The sequence below is a fragment of the Cyanistes caeruleus genome, chromosome 16, assembly GCF_971803275.1.
Source record: "Cyanistes caeruleus chromosome 16, bCyaCae1.hap1.1, whole genome shotgun sequence".
In the NCBI taxonomy this organism is placed as follows: Eukaryota; Metazoa; Chordata; class Aves; order Passeriformes; family Paridae; genus Cyanistes; species Cyanistes caeruleus.
The window spans coordinates 5,515,157-5,535,997 of NC_141716.1; the positions used below are offsets into that span (position 1 = coordinate 5,515,157).

Consider the following 20,841-nt stretch of genomic DNA (forward strand, 5'->3'; position numbering starts at 1 on the left):
TCCTGCTATTCAAGATCCCGTAAGTAGATTTTTATATACATGTTCCTTGTTCTTATTAAACTAACTTCTCACTAAGCAACAATTTTAAATATCCAATTATTAGCACCAAAAATCTTTTGATATCAACACAGTCCACAAACCCCACAGCAGCAGACACATTCCATTTGCAAACCACATCACACATACATTAATATGTGAAACAACTCAGAAGTTTTACTGGGACTCCCAAATTTACCATCTAGAGAGGAAAATACATCAGCTGTTTTCCCAAATTTATGTTAATGAATAACAACTCCCCAGCTGGTGGGTGTTGACCAGTGCAGAGCATCTCACAAACAGGAGTTCACCCAGAAACTGCCAGTAGGCATTTGTTGTTCTGCTGTTGTTAAATGTTTTGGTTACCAAATTTCATACAGGCACTTGTGATTTAGGCAATTAGTCACAATGAATTTCAAACACTGAATAAGTGAAATAAACAGGTGTCAAAAATCCATCAGGCAGGATATCTAATGAACAGCAATTACTGAGAAAACAGGTTTGAATCCCTGTAAGATACAGAGATCAAGACACTAATTAAAACAGGGCAAAATTTTAATACACTTTCAAGGCAAAAAATTCCAGCAGCAAGTTAATAGCATTAGTTATAATTACTGTGTTTAGAATTTAGTCATCATAGAATAAATTCATTAAAACATTACATTTTGATACTGGAATTTTATACAAATATTAGAAATTTTGCCTAAACTGACTAATATACTGACTAATAATACCAACTGTATTCACTCAGTTCAGAGAGATCAAATACTGCATGATTCCTCCAATAGACACGTGGCCAGAGCAGCTTTCAAAGGCCACAGCCCCATTCTATCTCAATATCCAGAAACAGGTAAGTGCCTAATTTTATGAACAACAAAATGTTGACTGCAGTCTGCCACTACTGTTCAATAACTGCCTTTCACAAACACACATTTTAAGTGCTGCAAGCTGTTCTGGCAGAGTTGGTAGTTTGCAGTGCTAAATTATTTATAACAGTTATTATCCTATTACGCATTTGAAATCCCCAGTCTGTTTTTATTGAGTTACTTCCTGTAACTAAAGCCATTAAAACAGGATACACTAAATACTAGAATTGAATTAATATTTGTTTTCCTTAGCCTTAAATACATTTTTTCATTAGATAAAGTTTACCATATTTATGTGTATATTGGCCTCATCTTCCCCTGGCAGCAGCAGCTGGTAAAAGCTGAGCTGCACTGTTCAAGACACAACTTCTGCCTGTCCCTGACAGACCCATGGGATTAGACTAAGCACACCTGTGGTCAATTTTAAACTGCAGAGACTAACACAAGATTTTATCTGTATCTTATCAATGCCATTTAAACACTTTTCCCAATTAATCATGAGAGCTATTGACAATTGTCATTTGTGCCCCCTTAATTGAGGGCTACAGATCGCACTGTGATGCTGCTCCACATTCAGGCTCCTTTGCTGAGTGGAACTGACTGGCACAAAAATTCAGGTTTGTAATGCCACGTTCCTCTACTGCTGCTTCTCCTAATGAAATCTGCTCAGCTGAACACATCAAACTCCATTCACAGTTCAGGTAAAACTTTGGTGCATTTGTTTTTTTAAGACCATTCCAAAACAGCATGAGGAGATTTCATGCCTTCATATTTTATGAAAACTCATAGTCCCTATCAAAAACTACCAAAAGATGGATCAGCATTTGTGAAATCTTTGCTGGTATATGTCTGTTTTAATAAAATTCAGCTACGTAAGACAGCTGTTACATTCCCATCACCACTAAATGCTTCAATAAATCACTTTCTATTAGTAATTAAGCCTGATTACACTGCCTTTTACAACTGTAAGTGGTGTGTATGTGAAACAGAGAAATAAATTCACATACCGTAAACCACTGCGAAAGGACAGTGCGGAAGAGCCCATGGCACATAAGATCTGGTAATAAATATCTAAGTTAATGATATATAAATCAAGATAACCCTCCATTTTCCTTTGTTTTTAAGCTGCTCATGTCAAAGTTTTCTGCAGATCTTCTAGGTACTAGCGCAGTCCTCAGTTGTGCTCCAAATCCAATCCATCAGAAAACAGGAGAAATTCCTAATCCATACGTGCCTGATGGAACTGGCTGATACAGCTGGAATACCTTCTAACTAGGATTTCTGGAGTGGTAGGGCTTGATTGTCCTCTCCCTCCTCCCCCCTCAGCTCTTATTTATCTAAATATGACAGACCATCTAAAGGCAACACTTTTCCAGGCCTTGCTGGGCTCTACTGGAAGGCACACAAATTTAAGGAGACAATGACCACGTTCCACAAAATATTTTTATTGATGGTGAAAGAAAGAAAACACAGTAAATTCCATCAGATGTCATTAGAAAGGTGTGGATTACATGCTGTTTCATACATACACAAAACAAGAAGAACAGCTTACCTGATTCTTTTCACCCACTTTTAAAACACAATACAACTTGGCCCAGCTGAGATAAAGGCTGGCACAGGAGTTTCCAGTGTTAATTGATGGTAAAACTCTTTAGTGAATCTTCTGTGAAACTGTTCCATCCCATGGCCTGCCTGCCCTTGGAACCTTGTTTCTGCTAACCTTTAATTTACTTGGCCTACAACTATTTATGTAATTTCAAAACCTGACTTATAAACTTTGCCTCCAAGAGCAACTGCAGACGAGACCTGAACTTGTTCTGAGCAACTCCTTCCAGTTTAGAAATACTTTTGCACTTGAAACTCAGCAAAACCAGTCTGACATTAAAAAAAATCTCTTACTAATAGTGAAGCTTGGCTACATTTGTCAACCTTCAATCCAAGGTAGAGTTTCATTTAAAATGAAACTCATAATGGAGAAGTAAAAGAAGTGTTAAACAGAAAGCTGGTATTTCCACAGGAGTGTAAGAGGCAACAATTAGGTAAAGTAACTTATTTATCATACCAGCAGATATTTACAGCAGATTCAATGGCCAATCCTATACTTGTGCTACTGTCCAAAAAGGATGGTATTTCTTCTTCCTGGAAAAGCCAGTCCATGTGTTAGGATTCTTTACCTACATCCCTGTGCCAAGGAGTTCTGTATTTGGTGTTTTCAATTCTTGGTATGAAATGGGATTAAGTTTTTGCCTAGCTCTCAAAAATTCAGTAAATTACAGACTATGAAGGGCTGAGATTCAACAATTCTAGTTATATGGTAATTTAGACAGCAATCCTGCCTTTTAAGCTATTGCCTAAAAACAATCACCTACTCTGTGCACTGTTCAAGGACAAATAAAAGAGATTTGAAGTGTATGAGAAAAATCTTGTCTGGAGATGCAGAGCAAGCACCCTTGGCCACCTCATGGAGGAAGGGACAGCACTGAACTCAAGATGTTCCATTTGTTGAAAACCTGTCCCAGCCACTGTTGCTCCTGCATTGAAGCTCTGAGAATGCTTTATTGAGTTTCATGCTACACTTGTATCTGAGGGGTAGAGCTCAGTCAGCCTCCCAGAAAGGTGAGCTCCTTGTTGGTTGTTCCATACCTACCGTGTAGTGCTGGCCATGGCCACAGCAACCGAGTTCTGCCTTCACTGCAGCCTGCAGCTCTTCAGCTTCTCAACCTACTGCTTGCTATAAAACCTACATCCTTCTTTGGAAATTAGCATATGCATCTCCTTATCCTTAGATGAAGATGACTCCAAATTTTGTAGAAGGGTGTTTCGCACCTGAATTCATTCTCAGTTCTTCTGTCACCATGTTCAACATGGGGTAAACTCACCAAACACTATTACAGGTAATTTTATCTAAAGATAGAAGAATCTAACCCTAAGGAATGGTCCCTTTTTCCCCAAAGGACTGACTTTCTGAAGTCAATGATTTGACTAGAGCTTGATCCAAGTAGAACAGAACATTTCAAACACCTCGTGCCCCATCCTGCATGTACAGTTTAACTCAGCATGGGCAGTGACAATGCACTGGAAGCACCAGAAATGTTACCTTTGTCTTCACTCTGACTTCTTGACTCCTCTGTCAGATACGTTTCCTGCTTGAATTAAGTGATGGTGAATGGCTTGTAAGGGTCTAGGGTTGATGAATTTAGAATCTGCTGATAATAGGGTGGGAGTTTTTTCTGCCTTTGTTTTTTTTAATATAGTGGCTGTTCCACATCCTTGATTTTACATGTAAACTTGTTCTCCTAAGACATATGACCATCTTGTTGGAAAGACTGAAGTTTGGACAATTCTATCTTAGTGGAGTTTGATTTCCAGTTTTTTTCCTAATTACGTACTTTTAAATTGATTTTATATAAAAAAATTTAACTAATGATTACATTGAATATTCAACAACTTGCCTCAGATTGGCTTTTGTCTTGTGATTTTACCTAGCATTGTACCTCCCCTGTTTTGTGCTTACCTGGTCCCTCAAAGGGCAAGAGTTTGGAAGGAATTGGGTCCTTAGAACTCAGGGGGATCAGGTAGAGATCCTTGACATGTCTGTTGTTATTAGCTACAACACCAAAACGACCACGACTGCTAAAATAGGAGTAGAGAGAGATATAGGCAACTTCTTCTTCTTCTGTTGCAGGATGGAAACGAATCAAACACAATTCCTGGAATACAAAAGCAAAGTGGAAAAATTCAACCTGCAACATACCAGCAAATGAAATGGTAAAGGGCAAATTCCAGAGGTAAAAATAAACTACACATTTATCACTCCAACTATGCCTTCAGGGCAACACTCTAGATTAAAGAGACTACTGCTGTTCAATTTGCAACATTAAAATAGAATTAGGTTTGTCATTTTCAGAAACACAAATTACTTGTGTATCTTACATCAAGCTGAACAGCTTGAAGCTCAAATAAAAAAAAAACCAAAAAATTCTTAGTTTCATGTTTTTTTCTATAATGTCTGTAATTTTTTCACTTCTGAAGCGGTTTTAATACTAAAATATACTAAGCACATTAAATGATAAATTCCTTTCCTTTAAAATTTGAATTTCAGTCTTCAATATTTCAGTTAGTAAATAGTATGAAGATTTAACTACTGTGCAGTGAAGAGAGATCAAGATTTACAGCTCAATAAACAAATTACTAAAATATATCAAAAATTTCAAAGAAGTGGTTTAGGTAGTTTTCCATGTGAGATCAATGCCAGCACTTGCTGTTTACTACTCTATTTTATAAAAAGTTGTCATTTTACATTGCTGTCTATTTCTCCTGTGTTTTGCAAAGGATTTTAAGTGAATACCTTAGAAAGCGAAGATTTGAGTTTGCCAACATAATCCCAGACTGTCTTCGGTGAGATCCTCCCACCAATATGAATTGTGTCAGGTAAATCCTAAACAAGAAGTATTACATGGTAGCGTGAGAAAACCAAAAATGAAAACCAAAAAAGGCAGTGCAGGTTGCCCCATCCCAGTAGCCCAGTGGATAGTTAAATTTTAGTAGACTTTTGTATACATGTTTTTAAGTTCAGCCAGGCTATTCCTAAATTTGGAGGTGTTTAATTATGGTATGTGACCCAAAGGCCAACAGGACACACAGAACAGACACACACTCCAAATGGGGAAACTACAATATACACATATATTGGCTTTTATAGGGAAGCTGCTATCTGAAATACAGCTTTTCTCCACATTTGCAAAGACCCCAAGTCACTTAAATTCTGGTGAATTTCCTGTCATGAGGACAGTGAAACTCATTTCAACAAAAGTGATACTCAGAAGAACAAGCAACCCTAAGAAGCTCTAAACCATACATTTGTGTTTGAAAATTCCTAAGTCACCTAAAATGCCCTTGAGAGAAAAGAGAGAAAGAAAAACTTTTCTACTGAAAATGTATGTACACCCTCTCAGAAGAGTATCATCCAACTGGTTTTACTTGAAAATTAGTAACATGGATAATATTTTTTCATAAAAAGCTGAACAAAATTTTCAAATAGATCACATCAGTGACCTACTTTAAGAACAGAACAAGGCACACAACTTTAAAACACTGGCTCCTAAACAAGTGATGTAAAGCAATTACTCCATGTTAGGTTCTAAAATATGAATAAACACACTGAAAAACATTAGAATTCTTCACAGATTCGTGAGGGATTTTTAAAAGGCTAAATTCTTTTTCTTGAGCTACTTTTCCTATTACTACAAAGATGTAATTTACCACTGCTATAGTTGTAACTCTATAAACATACAATGCCCCCAGCCTTTCTAGCACCAGGAACTGCAGCACAGACCCATTCCAAACACACACACACCTCACTAAGATAATCAAAGCACCCGGAGACTGGATACGCTTTAGTGACAAATTTGGCCACACTCTGCATGTTAATAAATCCTTTCCAAATGGTGTTGAGACGAGAGAGAAAGAGGGAGGTATCACTGTCCTGAGGTGAGCGAGGCTCTGAAGCACTGCAAAACAAATCCAAACAGATTGGTTACAGAATGCCACTGAGGATAGGCCCTTTTAAAATAAAAATTATTTCAAATTTTCTTCCCTCCTCCTATTGATCTGATACTTTCTTTTGAATAATAACATTTTTACTAGATGCTTTGTTAATGTTTTCCATTATATTGGTATTAGTTAAAAAGGCAAGAAGTAGCAGAAAATAAACTTGTAGCTGCAGACAGGCAAAGAGATGCCAAAATGCATGACTTTTATAAAACCAATTATAGACTTCTCACTAAGTAAACAATATCCTTCTGAAAGACATTCTAAATTCAAAGAACTTGCTATGAATAAAACTATTTTAACTGAAATTGCAAAAGGATGTACTCAGCAGTATTTATTTTTACTATTGTGTATACTCAGAATGTGAAAGAAAGCCACTTCCTTTCAAGCTTACCAATTGGTTAATTTAAATTTGTATTTAGATGCAATAGTATTTTAATACAGAATGAAAATCTGGAAATGCCTCTAAGAAATCTTTCCCATGCAATGTCTTTCTAGATGTTAATGTATATTCAGACTTCTAAGTCTGTATGATACCTTCAAGTTTTATTTCTATGCTGGAACACTGTAGAGTCTTTGTTCTCAACATACACTGATTCTCTGAAAACTTTACCAAGCTTGAGAAAGCAAATGAGGAAAGATGGCACTTTAAAAATGTGAATCGGGCTCCCTGAACTTTAAACCTCAACAAGCCTTTTGGCTGAGGGAAAGGGAACAGGACATGGGACACATGGGAATCTGCAGAGAGCCACAGGAGGGATGTGGCAGCTGCTGAGGATACGCACTTGATGTTGGGTGACTGATGAACCGCCAGGTATCTGGGATCTGGTGAGGAAGAAGGCTTGGTTAATATCGATTTGGGAACAGTTGTAACTGGTTTGGAAGTTTCCTGTTTGGTTTCCCCCGTGGAGACTTTGTCAGCTGCAGGCCCAGGACGTGGGGCCGGTGTCACGGTCCCAGAGGAGCTGCCCATGGCTGTCCTGGGGTCTCTGCCAGAAACCGTTACAGTTGTGACAACAGGGCCAGCAGAGGAGGCAGGGACAGCAGAGACCTCTTCAGATCCAGCAGAGTCTGTGCTGTTCTGGCTCTGGCTTGTAGGAGTGTAAGTTATTTCTGTGGGTGGCTGGGTAACTGTTTCTGCTGCCGGTTCAACATCAATATCCATTGCGTCATCAGCAGCGGGCTCTTTGTCAGGCTCTGCTGCCGGGGCTGCTGCAGGACTTTCACACTTGGCCTGCACTTCTGGCTTTGATTTCAACTCCACCTTCTTAGCAGAAGCTGCTGACTTCATCTTCTTAGCTGGTATCTCATCTTCTGATGCTGAAATCTGGCCTACAGATTTAAATCAAGTGCTTTTGATTAGTATTTAACAGTAGTTTGGAGAAACTATTTCAAAAAAAGAAATAAACAAACAACACTTTTAAGTAACAGTTCTTTTACTTTGCTCAAGGTCAGCATTGTCAATAAATACCTGTACAGATTTTACAGTTGAGGTCAAAAAGATGGGCTCGATGCTGACTGGTTGTATCCTTCAACATGCTGCTAAAAACATCTAGAGAAGGAGCACTGTTCAAATTGGGTGCAGTTCGGGTTGACTCCTGCTGTTCCTAAAAGTGAATAAACACAAAACATATTACAATTCATCATTAATTTCAACAATAAAAAAAAAAAAATCCTTCAAAAACTGTTATTTCAGTTTTTTAAAAGAATACATAGAAGTCCTTGCTTAAAGCATACAGTGTTTGATAGAGTTATCACATGATACATGTCCTCATATAAAAGCCACAGTGCTTTTAAGTAGAGCTCACATTCAGAAAGAGATTTTTCTGTGAATGGACATCAAGGGCTGAAAAATACACAGCATTCTTGAGATGCCTGTAAAATACACCCATCACTGGCTGTTGCAGTCTTTCACCCTTGAGGAATGCTCATAGAACACCCAGTGGGCAATGATATCCCCACAATTCAGTGAAATTATCTGCATTTCTGATAAGAAATTTGAAGTCCTAACTGCCATTTCTCCCCCTCCACATCCTCATGCTGAAGGAACAGCCCCAGTACTCACATCTGAGTCAGATACTGGTGGAGAATCCTCCATATTGACAGCAGGCACATGTTCCCGTTTTACGGCCGTTTTCTTGATTTCATGAGATTTGGTTCTTGATTCCACCTGAAAGAAACAAAACAGTGTTGGTAAAAGCTACATATATTTATTTCACTCTGTACTTTGCTATCATTTGGTATGTGGTAGGGAAAATGTGTATTGAAACTGAGTGTTATTAGTGTTTTGTTAGGAAGAAAATGGTGCATTAATGTATAATGGATAGTAAAGGTCGCCAAACTTGCTCTTAACTTGTACATAAAGTCATAGGGAAAAATTATGTTACTTACTGCCTTAGCTGGTTTCTCTTTCCACACAGACAGTTCTTTAGATAAAAGTTCTTCTGGCTTCATCCTCACCAGTTTTGAGAGGGAGATTTCCTCACGAAGGACACGATGGAAAAGTCCCTGAAAACAGAAGAGGTTTTTGCCTTGCTGAAGAGAACCTGCTCAGGTAGCTAACAATATTCACAGTGCTGGGCAGGGAAAACCTGCTCCAGTTTCTTAATTCTCTATTAAAATATCACCTACATATGAGCAAATTTGGAAAGGTGCAGCAACTAGAAATCAGGGATGAAATAAACCCAAAGTATAAATATATCACACCAAATGCTGAAACTGTGTAAATACCAATCACCAACTAAAGTAGGCTTTGAACTCCTACTTAGATAAAAATACTGTTAAAAATGCTTGAATGGCTTTATAATAACATTTTATAATTTAATAAGTCTCTGTTTTGAAACTCCTGATGTTAAGGGTAGAGTCTGACATACCATTTAAGCCCAAAAGCACATTTCTATAGAAGTTCACTGTTTAAGAAAATTCCAAACCTGGTTTTTGGGGTCCTTGAGATTGAACATGATGCTACGGTATTTGCTCTTGTATCTGTTGTCTGTCACTTGGAACAAATTAAACATCTCCTTCTCAATGTTGAGTGCCACTTTCCCTACTTCACTCTCTGTCATGACCAGGTCATCGCTGTCATTGACTCTGTTGCAAACAAGAACAGGAATATGTGCTTAGGTCAGGGGTGAATGGTCAGGTACAGTCACAAAAAATAAATTTTTCAGAGCTGACCTCGGCTGCTCCTCACCCAGAAAAGGCTCAAGACTCCTTTAAATGAAACCTCAAAGCCAAAGTCTATCTCAGGACCTTGAACTCTGGCAAACTTTAATTACTGCCTGCAGATGGCCATGGATGATGTGGCTTTGGGAGACCAAGTCAGCCTTTACTCCTGCTCGTGGCACTGCCACCAGGAGCTTCTCTGCCAGGAGTGACACTGGGAGCTCAAGCACTTGAGTTTCAGTCCTTCATTCCCCACTGTGACCAGGATTTCCTTTTCAGAGACAATACCAGAGGGACATGGCTCTATGGCAAGTCTTTACGGTTGGCATTACCTTTAATAATTAATGTGAGAAAATCCACATTTTTTTGTATGTGGGTTATTTTTTTCCTGTCCTATGTGATGGCTGCCTATTGACCAGAATTTCTCGTTGATTTTCATGTTGGGACAGGAGGGAATCTCTCTCCTTCAATGAGCTTTAACCTTTCACTATGGTACTTCCTGTACTATGCTCCCTACAACTCTACATCTCCAACACTGCCATCTCTAGACCTTAAAACTCAGAGCACCTAGATTACAGAGGCTTCTATGCTGTGATTTAATCCTTCAACTGTAATTGTCTCAATATAAATGGAATAGCATTTTATAAAGGCTTTATCACATGCACATTTATTTTCTACCATAAATTCTTATTTCAAACATAAACTTGAGATACTGATTACACTTGTAATAATTTGTTGCATAAATTCAACCCCTCAAAATTCCGTATCAAGACAAACTGGACTCTGCATGCTACTTTCTAGATGTAGCTTCCTATATAAAGTGTTTTGAATTCCCACCTCTTCCATAAAATTTCTTTCAGGGATCGTCGAATATTCTGTCGAATCTGAGAGTTAGGCTGTGACTGGGCAGGATTGGCTGAGGCTTTTGCCTGACTACTTCCAGCTGCAGCTGACATGGAAGACAGTGAAGGCTTTTTGAGTCCTCCACTCAAACTGGAAGACGGAGCTGCTTTCTTGGCAACTGATGAGCCATGAGAGAGAGATGACTGTTTGGAAGGAACACTGCCTGATGCAGGCCAAGGTTTCTTGGGAATGACACCTTTGAAACTTCCAGCAGGCTTCAGTGGTGGTTTAGTTACAGACGTGTTGGAGTAGGATGGCGACTTCTTTGAAGGCAGATTTTTGGTGAGAGAAGAGGACTGTTTCTCCATGATAGATACCACAGCCTTCTTTGGTGCTGATGTGGACTCTGCTCGATCTTCATTCCTTTTCTCTTCCCTTTGAGCTGTGAAAACAAAGAGGAAAATACAATATTAAAGGCTTAACTTTATAACTTTGTATTCATGATGACCAAATACCAATCTATAAAGAGAAGTCTGTGAAATACCATCTCCACTGAATAATCACCAGCCAAGCAATTTAAGCTATTTATTCTCACTTGCCTTGTTAAAAGTGATTTTAAAAATCATGTCATGGCTGACTTGTTTGTTTTTGAAAATTTTGTGCATAAGAAAAATTGTGGGGGGGGAAGGCACCACCTTCAAAGATTCTTCAGTGGGATTTCATGGTTAAGCTTCAAAATCAACCAAATTCTTACAAATAAAAAAGTAAAAATAATGCAATACAATCGACACCCTACATTTAAACAGAAAAAGTCTCATAGCACTTTACAGAACCAATTAATTACAGAGGTTGACCTGACGACAAAGTCCATAAATTTGAAGTGGTACTAATATTACCCTAAGCTGAGTATTACTGAAGGTTAATAAACTTATTCAGTTCCTAACTAAAGCCTATATTTAAAGAATATTTAAACATTAACACTGCTGCTCAGGCTGTAGCCATCTAATTCTCACCATTCTCAAACTATTCTATTCATAATATTCAGTTTTACATTTAAAATTCTAATGTTACAATAATTGCTACACACCACATACATGAAAATTTATGAAGTCTAAGTAAAAGCTCCAGTTTTCACACCTGTAAAAGATATACTTGCACAGGATTTTATATGCTTTTAAATTGCATTTCATCTGTACCACCTTCTGGACTGGAACAATTCAACCCAACAAAGAAAAGCCAAACCCCAAAACACACACATCCCTATCCAAAAGAACATCATTCCCAAGACATCAAAGTTACAGTGGACAAACACCAGCACATGGATCCTGAAAGCTCAAATGAGGATGGGTTCTGAGGGAAACTACCAAATAACAACTCCTAAAATAAGAGTTGATTCAAACCTTGCTGAGGGTTTGTAAATGTATCCCACATGCCTTAGGTGCAATGTGCAGGACACTTCCTGGCCAACATCCTGGAGTTCCAGTAACTCTACCAAGGACCAACTGGTCCCTCTTCACCTTCCAGGTCTGCTCTTATGAGAGCAGGAATCACTGGAAAAGGTCTAAGCTGTCCTGAGATGGACCTGATAGGGACCAAGCCCTCCTGGGGAGGTCTGGTTCAAAACACCCCACACACCAGCATAAATTCCCAATGTAACCATCTCTCAAATTGCAGATTTGGAATTCTTAAGGAATAAACGATACTCCCTTATTTTGTGAAGAAATGACCTTGCAAGTTTCTCCATGCCTATGGAGATCAGCCCTTCCAGCAACACCCCTCCTCACCCCCCTCCCTGTAACTGGCCCTTGGTGCTGGCAGCTTCCATGGACAGTGGTGGGAGATGAGCCAAGAAACAGCACAGGAATTGACCTTTTGTAAGATGAAGTGCAAGGGTGCATGCTCAACTTCTGCTGGAACACAAGCTAGAATATTGAGAGACACTGTACCTTTGTCCCAAATTTTCTCCCAGAAGTACTTTACAACTGAGGATTTTTTCTGAGGCAGATTTAACTACTTGAAGCGTAAAACAAAACCCACTGTATGTTAAAAGCACACTAAATTATTTCATAGGCTGTGATGATTTTGCTATAAATGAAATGCAATTACTACCCTCACACTACTCCCAGTTTTCCCTAGACTGGCCTTGATTCCTGTCTGAGTGAGAGACACCTTCTGTGTGACCCACAGTGCTGGTGCCTATGTCTCCCTCACTCCAGTTGTCAAGAAGACTCCGGCAATCCCAGGAGGGAGGAAGGGGATAAGGAACTATTGCTGATATGGTTGATTTGGTCAAGCAGAGTCCCCAGAACTCGAGAGGTAACCAGCCAACTTGTTTTGAAGCCAGTCTTGAACAGAGAGATGGCAAATATCCAAAATGTGTGCACTGATAACACTGCAGGAATTACTCCCATTCTCTTGCTCCTGGTTTGTTTGATCTTGTGCACAAAAGAGCGGTACCTTTTAAGGCAGGTAGGACAGCAGCACACTCTGTGACCTGCCATGGCAATGCAGGACTGAACAGCTTGGCTTGCAAAGTGGTGACAGCAAAATTTAATCATCAGTACCAAGACATTTAATTCTTTGTGGTTACAGAAGAAGTATGACTGTAAATTTATTCTTAATCCTTTAACCACTAATTAATGAGTAGTTCAAAGTAGTTAATAAAAATTACATTGATAGAACGAAAAATAGCAGAACCAAGATGTTTTGTGTCCATCAGATGTTGTGTATATAAGAACTATACCCACACCAAACACCTTTCTGCTACAAACAGCTCTATTACTGCAAGAATATAGACTTGTAAAATAAATAAATGAATAAATAAATAAAAGCTACTAGTACAAAGCTAGACTGACATTACTGGGGCTGAAGATCAGCAATCTGTAAGGTCCAAGCACACACAGTGGCATCCTTTGACCTGCCAGCTGCTGACACCATGACTGTTCTAAAGGTGTGTGATTTTATGCTTCTTTAGCCAACTGAAAACACACAAACAGCTCCCAAGTATCATGCATGTCTGACACTTTCAAGCTACAACTATTTCATACTAATTTCAAGTGTCTCCCGAGTAGGACTTTTGATCAGGCATGGATGGTACAGATTCTGTATGTGCTACCTCAGCTGTGACTCTCTTAGTTCTCCTGAACTACCAAGGTCCTGTTTAAACTGACACTGTCCAATCAAGCATGTGCAGGCCATGATAAAGAATCCAGAATACTTAGATCCTCTGTGCAAACAAATAAGCCGTGACAGCTGTACATGAAGCTGACCTAAAAAAACACCTCTTACCCTGTTTTGACAATGAGAAATCAGAATTTTTGTCCTATCAAGTTTTGGGTTACAGTGTCAATGTGCTGCCCCATAATTCAGCTGAAGTAACTCACTGTGCATTGCACTGGTCTTAGATCCAAGGCCCAGGAGCACCCAGTGGAGGATGGGGAAGGAGCAGCACAATTTCCTGGGGTGGCAGCTCACTCCTGATCTATCCCCAACATGATCACACCCCAAAGCTGACAGCACCTCCTGACAGGTATGGGAACGTGGCAGCTGTATGTTTGGAAGCACTAACAGCAACATGTACTCTTTTCTGAGAGCAGTGTGCCAACACATGGAGTTTTACTTCTGAACAGATGCCAGAGCTGCTCAGCAAATGGATGAGCTAGATCATGAGCAGGTATTCCCTCAGCCCATGATTTCCAAGTGCTTGGCCGTGCAGTCTATGGGCAGCATGAGGAGAAGGCACAGTCAATGCTACTGCACACACTGGCCACTGTGTTTTATACCATGGTGGGTTTGGTCCTTTTCATCAGTAATTCCAGGGGACCTGTAATAAAAACCCTGAACCAAATTTAAAATAAAAGGATGAGACAAGCACTGAACATCAGTCTATCCTATTTAAGAGATTAACATGGAGTTTCACTACCAGCAGTTTAGAATAAGGCAACTGGTGGTTCTTCTATTCAGCACTTTTAACACCCAGGTGAACCTCCCTGGCCTGATGTCAGAAACACAATTTAAAATAACAGTAATTCCAAATTTCCCATTTTGTTCTGTGGGCCTCTTGTTAGGACAGGAACGGGATCCTTACTGACTGGAGGGAGGTGTGGGCTAAAGAGACCGAGGTACAGCTACAACTAATGAGCCAGAACATTCCCAGGGTGAAACCCAACAAGTCCTCTGGCAGAAAGCTGTTCATTCCTCCCAGGCTTAACAAACATTACTTGGTGTGCTCACCACAGACAGAACTAGAATCTCTCCCACCAGGTGTTGACAGACACAGAACCCCTCCCCTGAGGAAATTCCCTGTGCTGTTACACTTGACATTACAACACAGCCATGACAGAGGCTTCTGTGCGCAGAGCAGGACAGAACTGCCACAGCAGCTGCTGGGACAGACGAGCCCGATGGTTCCAGGTACTTGTGAACCTCTCAACAAGGTGTCTCAGCACTGCCAGGCCACTGTGGAGGCCCAATTTAAGCAGGATTTGCACAGCATAGGGCTGTTAACCTTTCATGAAGGATTTGCAGGCTGTACTTATATCCCAGTCCCTCACCAACACCCGGAATTACAGCACCAGCATGTACATTATCCAAAGGAGACTTTGTTTCTTCTCCAATCTTTAAAGAACATTTCTGTATAGCATTTAAGTCTATTCTGGTTCTTTCCCCTATCCCTCTCCACCCAATCCTTCTTTAGAGTAATTGCTTTTGAAAGCCACTTCAAAAACTAATCCCAATTTCTGTATAAATTCTCATTTATGATGAGCTGTTTTGCTGAAACTATTACCTACTTTTTTCAATTTTTAAATATCAGAATGTGCTATTCCTTTTCTCTGTATAGTATTACAATTATTCAAATCACAGCTCTTCAAAAGAACTTCAATTTCTGACTCTAGTTGGTGTTAAAACTTTTAAATGCTGTGGACATAAACCACAGGCTGTTACACCTGATCTTCATTTCACAATGACTCCAGTAAAGCCGTAATTTTGGTGGTTTTCTGAATTAAAAAAAGCATCACAGCTCCTCTGACAGGACATTAAAATGTTTGTGTGCAATACATATTGCAGCCATGTAAAGTACTGTGATTTTCTCTACAGAATTAAGATTTTGGCATAAGGCTGTTCATACACCAGCACTATTGTCTCTGGTGTCTAATATCATCTTAATGCGTCCCGTGGTCTCTTCCATCTGTATTAATCTACTTTCATTCCCCAGGATGGAATTCCTCCAGGCAGTGTGAGAGGAGCCGACGGCTGTGTCGTGTCCAGCTTGCACAGAACTTTCTGCAATGGGAGTGCAGGCCCAAGGGAGCAGGACATCAGGAACCCAGCACTCGAGGAGACACTGCTCAGCACAGAGGCAGCCCAGGCCTGTCTGGCTTTTAGTGCTCCTTTTCAGGACTTCTCACTACAGTAGTATTAGGGGAAAAAAACAAAACCCCATAACTAATTTCCCAGTCTTATGCACGGTATATGAACTTCTGTGGCACCAACAGTAAGAAAGCTGGCAATTAACATTTTTGACAATAAATCTGTAAAATTCCACACAATTAATAATGCAACCTAAGCAGAGAACAGCCATTTGTGATCCACCTGTTTAAAACTGGACCACTTTTACTACTCTTTAAAGTAGGTTTTTATACCTTTAGATGGAAGAAAATGAAGAGAGGAGAACTGCAGCACTGCAGTTGTGATAAACCCATTAATACCTGTTAGAAAGTATTTACACAGCCAGTGTAAAGGCTGGGCAGAGCTGAGCAATTCCATCCCGTGACAAGAGCACATCTCTAGAGACACCAGCACTGGTCCTTACACACAGGTGTGCACAGCCCAGCAGAGCCAGTCACCTCTGCAGGACCTGCCCTGCCAGCGTTCTGGGTGTCACACAAGACTCGGGCAGTGACCTCAGCCTCCAAGTCCCGCTCGGTCCTGTGGCTCCTCGGGCTCAGCCGCAGGTGGCTGTGGTGGCCGTCCCTGCGCCGTCGTCCCAACGTGCTGCAGCTTCTCCACTCTGGCACCCAGGGCAGCACAGGCTTCTGGCCTACGAGGGAAACATCTCACCCCTCTTTGCCAGTAGCTGAGAATTTAGCAGCTGCATTTCCCCTCTGGAAAACTGTTGAAGTAGAGGACAGGCAGGGTTTCCCAACCTCAGAATTGGTGTGGTTCAGCAGTTTCCCACCACTACTCAGCCCCATGTCCCAAGAGGAGCTGACACAGCTGTGCCACGGCCCCCTCCTGTGTGACTAGTGACAGGAATAACCTGAACAGAGTAGAATTTAACCAGCCCCCCCTGCCCCAATGCAGTGGTCACTACCGAACTTTAATCACGAGTGGTGAAACCTTTTGGAACTGAAAAAACTGAGTAAGACACGGGTGAGCAGGTGCTTTAGCTGTGAGTCCTAAAGCACTCCACAACGGGAAGCTACTTACCAGTTCCGAGCCAGCTGTGCCCAGTCCCATGCTGGGGCCGCCTGACATCTGTGCCTCGGGCACTGCTCAGCGCCGCTGGTGCCCCGAAGCCCCCTCTGGTGGCACCGAGCACCGGTGCCCGCGGCTGTGCAGATGAGGAGCAGCTCCGAGCCTGTTCCACTGCTCCCTCCTCACACCTGCTTCTGCAGGGCTTCTTGTCACTTCCCTCAAAGATAACTCAGTGCTAGCTCTAATTCAGACGTGTTGAGCTGCTCTTAAATCGGTTTCAGTGTTAGTTTTCACTAACCTGCCACATCTCTGTCCACTTTCAAGACCAAATCAAACTTTATTGAACACTAGTATCTGGCATGTGCTGCCTGCCCCACTGCTGTTCTTTGAAAGCTCCCATCACTTCTGATCTGCACTGCAGTTAAGCTGTGTGCCAAGCCTCTACATTCAGGCACACAAAGTAAGCCTGTCTCTAAATTCAGGAGACTCAGAGAAAAGGGCCTGCCTTTTCTGTGGTGATTTGTGTTCAAACCAACCTGTAGCTCTGTGCTGATGCACATCTGTAGCTTTGACACACAAGTTTTATTTTAATCTACATGATACTGAAGTGAGCTATCTACGTTAGACAACTGCATCTTTACTCTCTCCTGAGAGAGAGGGGCACTATCTGAGGTAAAAAAAAGGGCTTCTTATTTTCCAGACTGTTCATGGATTGGCATCATCACTCCTCGTAGGGACAGGCCAGGCCATCTTCGGGTTCCAAGTTCAGCACAGACCGGACACAGTCAATCAGCAGCAAACTCGACTCAAAGTACAAGTGATCACCTCAAAAAAAAATCCCTTTTATTTGGGGACTAGCAAAGAACTTTTTCACTGGCTGTGCAGTCAAGTAAGCAAAGTTCAAAGTTTGAACTGAAGTAAAATTAGTAAAAGAAAGCAAAACAGCAAGAGGGTGGTGAGTGTTTTTAATCAAACTTTCATCACTTTCAGTATTGATGATGAGATTAACCACCCTCATATGCACAATGCCTCTGAAAGCTGTACCAGGTTTCTACCCCCCAACCCTTCCCCTGAACAATGGTTCTCACACTGAAACCAAAGCACCCCTGGTGGCAGGAGTGCTGGCCTGCTGTCTCCGAGTGCCTCGGCTGCGCTGGGTGTTTGAGAGGCACGTGCCAGGAGCACATGCCGGGAGCAGGGACCAGCCTTCCTAACTTAAGAGATGGCAAAAATCTTCACGTGGCTGCCAGCCACAGGGCACGTGTGACATACCTTGCAGAGCAGAGAAGGGGAGCTCCAGTAGTTCACAGGCAGGAGATGAAAATGGCTCCCCAAGGATTCCACTGCTCCTTTTAACTGGCTGGGTCCCAGGGGACGTTGGCTTCAGCACCACTATGGTCTGCCTCCCTCCACAGGCAGGGCTCAGGTCTTGTACCAGCCCCAGGCCAGCACAGCCCCTGCCAGTCTCACGAGAGGAGTCCAGCAGTGGAGCTGCCAGGTTATACTCCTGTACAACCCTTCCAAAGCCAGGTCTCCAAGGTGAAATTCTCAGAAGTTCTGGCAGACTCATCTTGGGTTTGCTGATCATTACTGGTCAGTCAGCAGCCTTTCTGAAAACTCCTCTAGTTCAAACGTTTAGGCCAGACCTACATACAGGGCAGCCAGGTGTCCCAAAAAGTGGTCAGTACCAAAATCAGGGAATTTTCATTTCCCTGGTACTACTCAATACTTACTGCCTCTCAGGATGGGCCTACATTGCAGAACACAGCATTAAGCAGGGCACCTTGGCTTTCTAGGAAACAATTCAGATGCCAGCAGTAGTTCAGTTTTAACAGTATGGAACCTGGCACAGCCCAATTTTTCCTGTGAGGAAGCACTCACACTCAAAGGAATCCAGCCCTTGCAGGCAAACATACCTATGGCTTAAGAAGTAAAGTAAAATATATTTGAAGTTAGGCTAAGCCAACAGCAGTATATGGACACCCACTGCACTCAACAATCACAACTTCAGCTGGTATGATCTTGCCTGAAAAGCAGCATTAAATTGGCACCAGCCTGTGGGTAGACAAGACCTTATCCTTTCATATCAGTACTTACAGCTCCCTACACACCACTATTACTTCCTGAGCCACAAATCCTGTCTTTAGTGCACTCTGTTCCCCCTGCTCTCTCTAGAATGGTTTTCTTTCTTTCCTGTCTTCATGCTGTTATTACATAAGGAACAAAAAAAAAATCAAGACACAAGGAAATGCACACATAAATTATGCATGCTACAATCCTGCCATTTTGATACACACAGCAGTTTCTGCTGGTGGGGCATCCTTGTGTCCCTTTCTTAAAGTCTCCTTATTTTGTAAGAGGTGTACAGGAATAAACAGTCCAAGATCTTTAACTACACAAGAACATCCTATTCCCTTTGTGAATTGCTCTTGAGTGTCGAAAAGTTCAGCTGCAGAAGAGATGAAAAAAACTGAAAAGGGATAACAAAAGGAAGTTTGTATCACCAGAGCCAGGGCTCCCACTTCCAGGAGGTGGCAGCGTTGTCTCTTCATAATTCCCTGCTGGGAAGCAGGAGCAGGACCACAAACACTGACGATTTCTCTGAAGGAAACACTCCCCCTCCCTTCCAAACCCCATTCATTAAGAAGTTTAGTGAAATACTGGTACCAAATAAAGTATGAACATGATTTGCTATAAATTCACACTGTATATCTGTCTGCAGTTACTGTAAACACAAGTTTCGTGATTTGGTGTGACAAGTGCTTTTTACTCTGAAGTTCTCCCACATGAACAGTAATTTAATACTTCCTTTTGAGCTTTTACCTAATAAACCCTCCTCACTCTCCTGCATACTTAGCTGCTTTTTTCAGTAAAAGCAGGAAAGATACTTAAGTCATTTTAACACCAGAATTTAGTAAATTATTGTTTGAAATCAGGTGAACTTCAAAGCTTTGAAGCACTAATGAATGCTTAGCATACTTAGGACTGGGTAGTTTAAAAACTGGGATACTGCAAATGCTTACACCCCTCTTCCCCTCCTTTGGGATTCATCTTCTATTTTAAAACTGCATTTACTGCTGACTTCTGCTTGGCAATTAATACCAAAAATATAGAAAAAAAGTCTCTTACAAGTGTTGTTGTTGTAACATGGATCTCTGAACAATGTCCAGAAATCTCAACAATCCACATACTTGTATGAATTTGGAAGCCAGGATAACTCCAGAAATGCAATATAAAATCTGAGCACTGCATATTACATTAATAACAATTTTCCTAACAAAAGAAAAACCAACTCTTCTGAAAGGGAATGTAACTCAGACCTAATTTCCTTTTATATGTGTACTCCAAATGCTGTCTGAAACTTTAGAAGTTTTTTTACTTAATATTCATTTATCAAATCAAGGTATTTCCCACTCTACTTTTTAAATTAATCAAAAGGATTATTTTCACTGGGCACAGAAAGATGGAAGACAGTGTCATTTCTCACACACCAGGTTCTGGTGTACAAAGTCACTTCTAAGTACATCCCTAACTCATATCCCCAAAAGTCACAGGCAAGTTAGGAAGTAAAGAAACACAAACTAATGGGGTAACAGAAGGAAAAAGAAATACCACTCTTCTGTGTAACTGAAGAACTGGGTATTTAGTAGCACTGAATATCCCTTTTTTTCACAATTGCAGAACAGGTTAGGAGAAGGGCCCTGGTGGTAGACTTAGATGCAAACACATGGTATACTCCTACCACCTAGTACATCTTTAAAAGTGACTTCATTTTCTTGGTACTAAACAAAACAATGATCTCATGTAATAACAACAAAACCTTGTAACTCACAAGTACAGAGTAAATATATAAAATAAATCTATGTTTGAAATGATAAACTGACTGATGGAAAGAGTATTAGAGAGTGATTCTGTTAAGCAGTTTAAGTTTTCTTAATTCCTAAAAGGCCTCCTGCACTGAAGT

General features: G+C 40.8%; 1 protein-coding gene across 3 annotated transcripts in view; it reads right to left on the bottom strand.

The window, feature by feature from the left end:
* Nucleotides 1-20,841, bottom strand: part of DIDO1 (death inducer-obliterator 1) — a 53,724-nt gene that overhangs the window by 6,279 nt on the left and 26,604 nt on the right. For all 3 annotated transcript variants that reach the window (XM_086852773.1, XM_086852774.1, XM_086852775.1), the window contains 9 exons: nt 10,455-10,902; nt 9,383-9,542; nt 8,844-8,960; nt 8,518-8,622; nt 7,924-8,059; nt 7,238-7,784; nt 6,259-6,412; nt 5,251-5,340; nt 4,417-4,612 (listed from right to left, as the gene is read on the bottom strand). In XM_086852773.1, the coding sequence (XP_086708899.1) occupies nt 4,417-4,612; nt 5,251-5,340; nt 6,259-6,412; nt 7,238-7,784; nt 7,924-8,059; nt 8,518-8,622; nt 8,844-8,960; nt 9,383-9,542; nt 10,455-10,902 (1,953 nt within the window). The remainder of the gene's footprint in view (nt 1-4,416; nt 4,613-5,250; nt 5,341-6,258; nt 6,413-7,237; nt 7,785-7,923; nt 8,060-8,517; nt 8,623-8,843; nt 8,961-9,382; nt 9,543-10,454; nt 10,903-20,841) is intronic.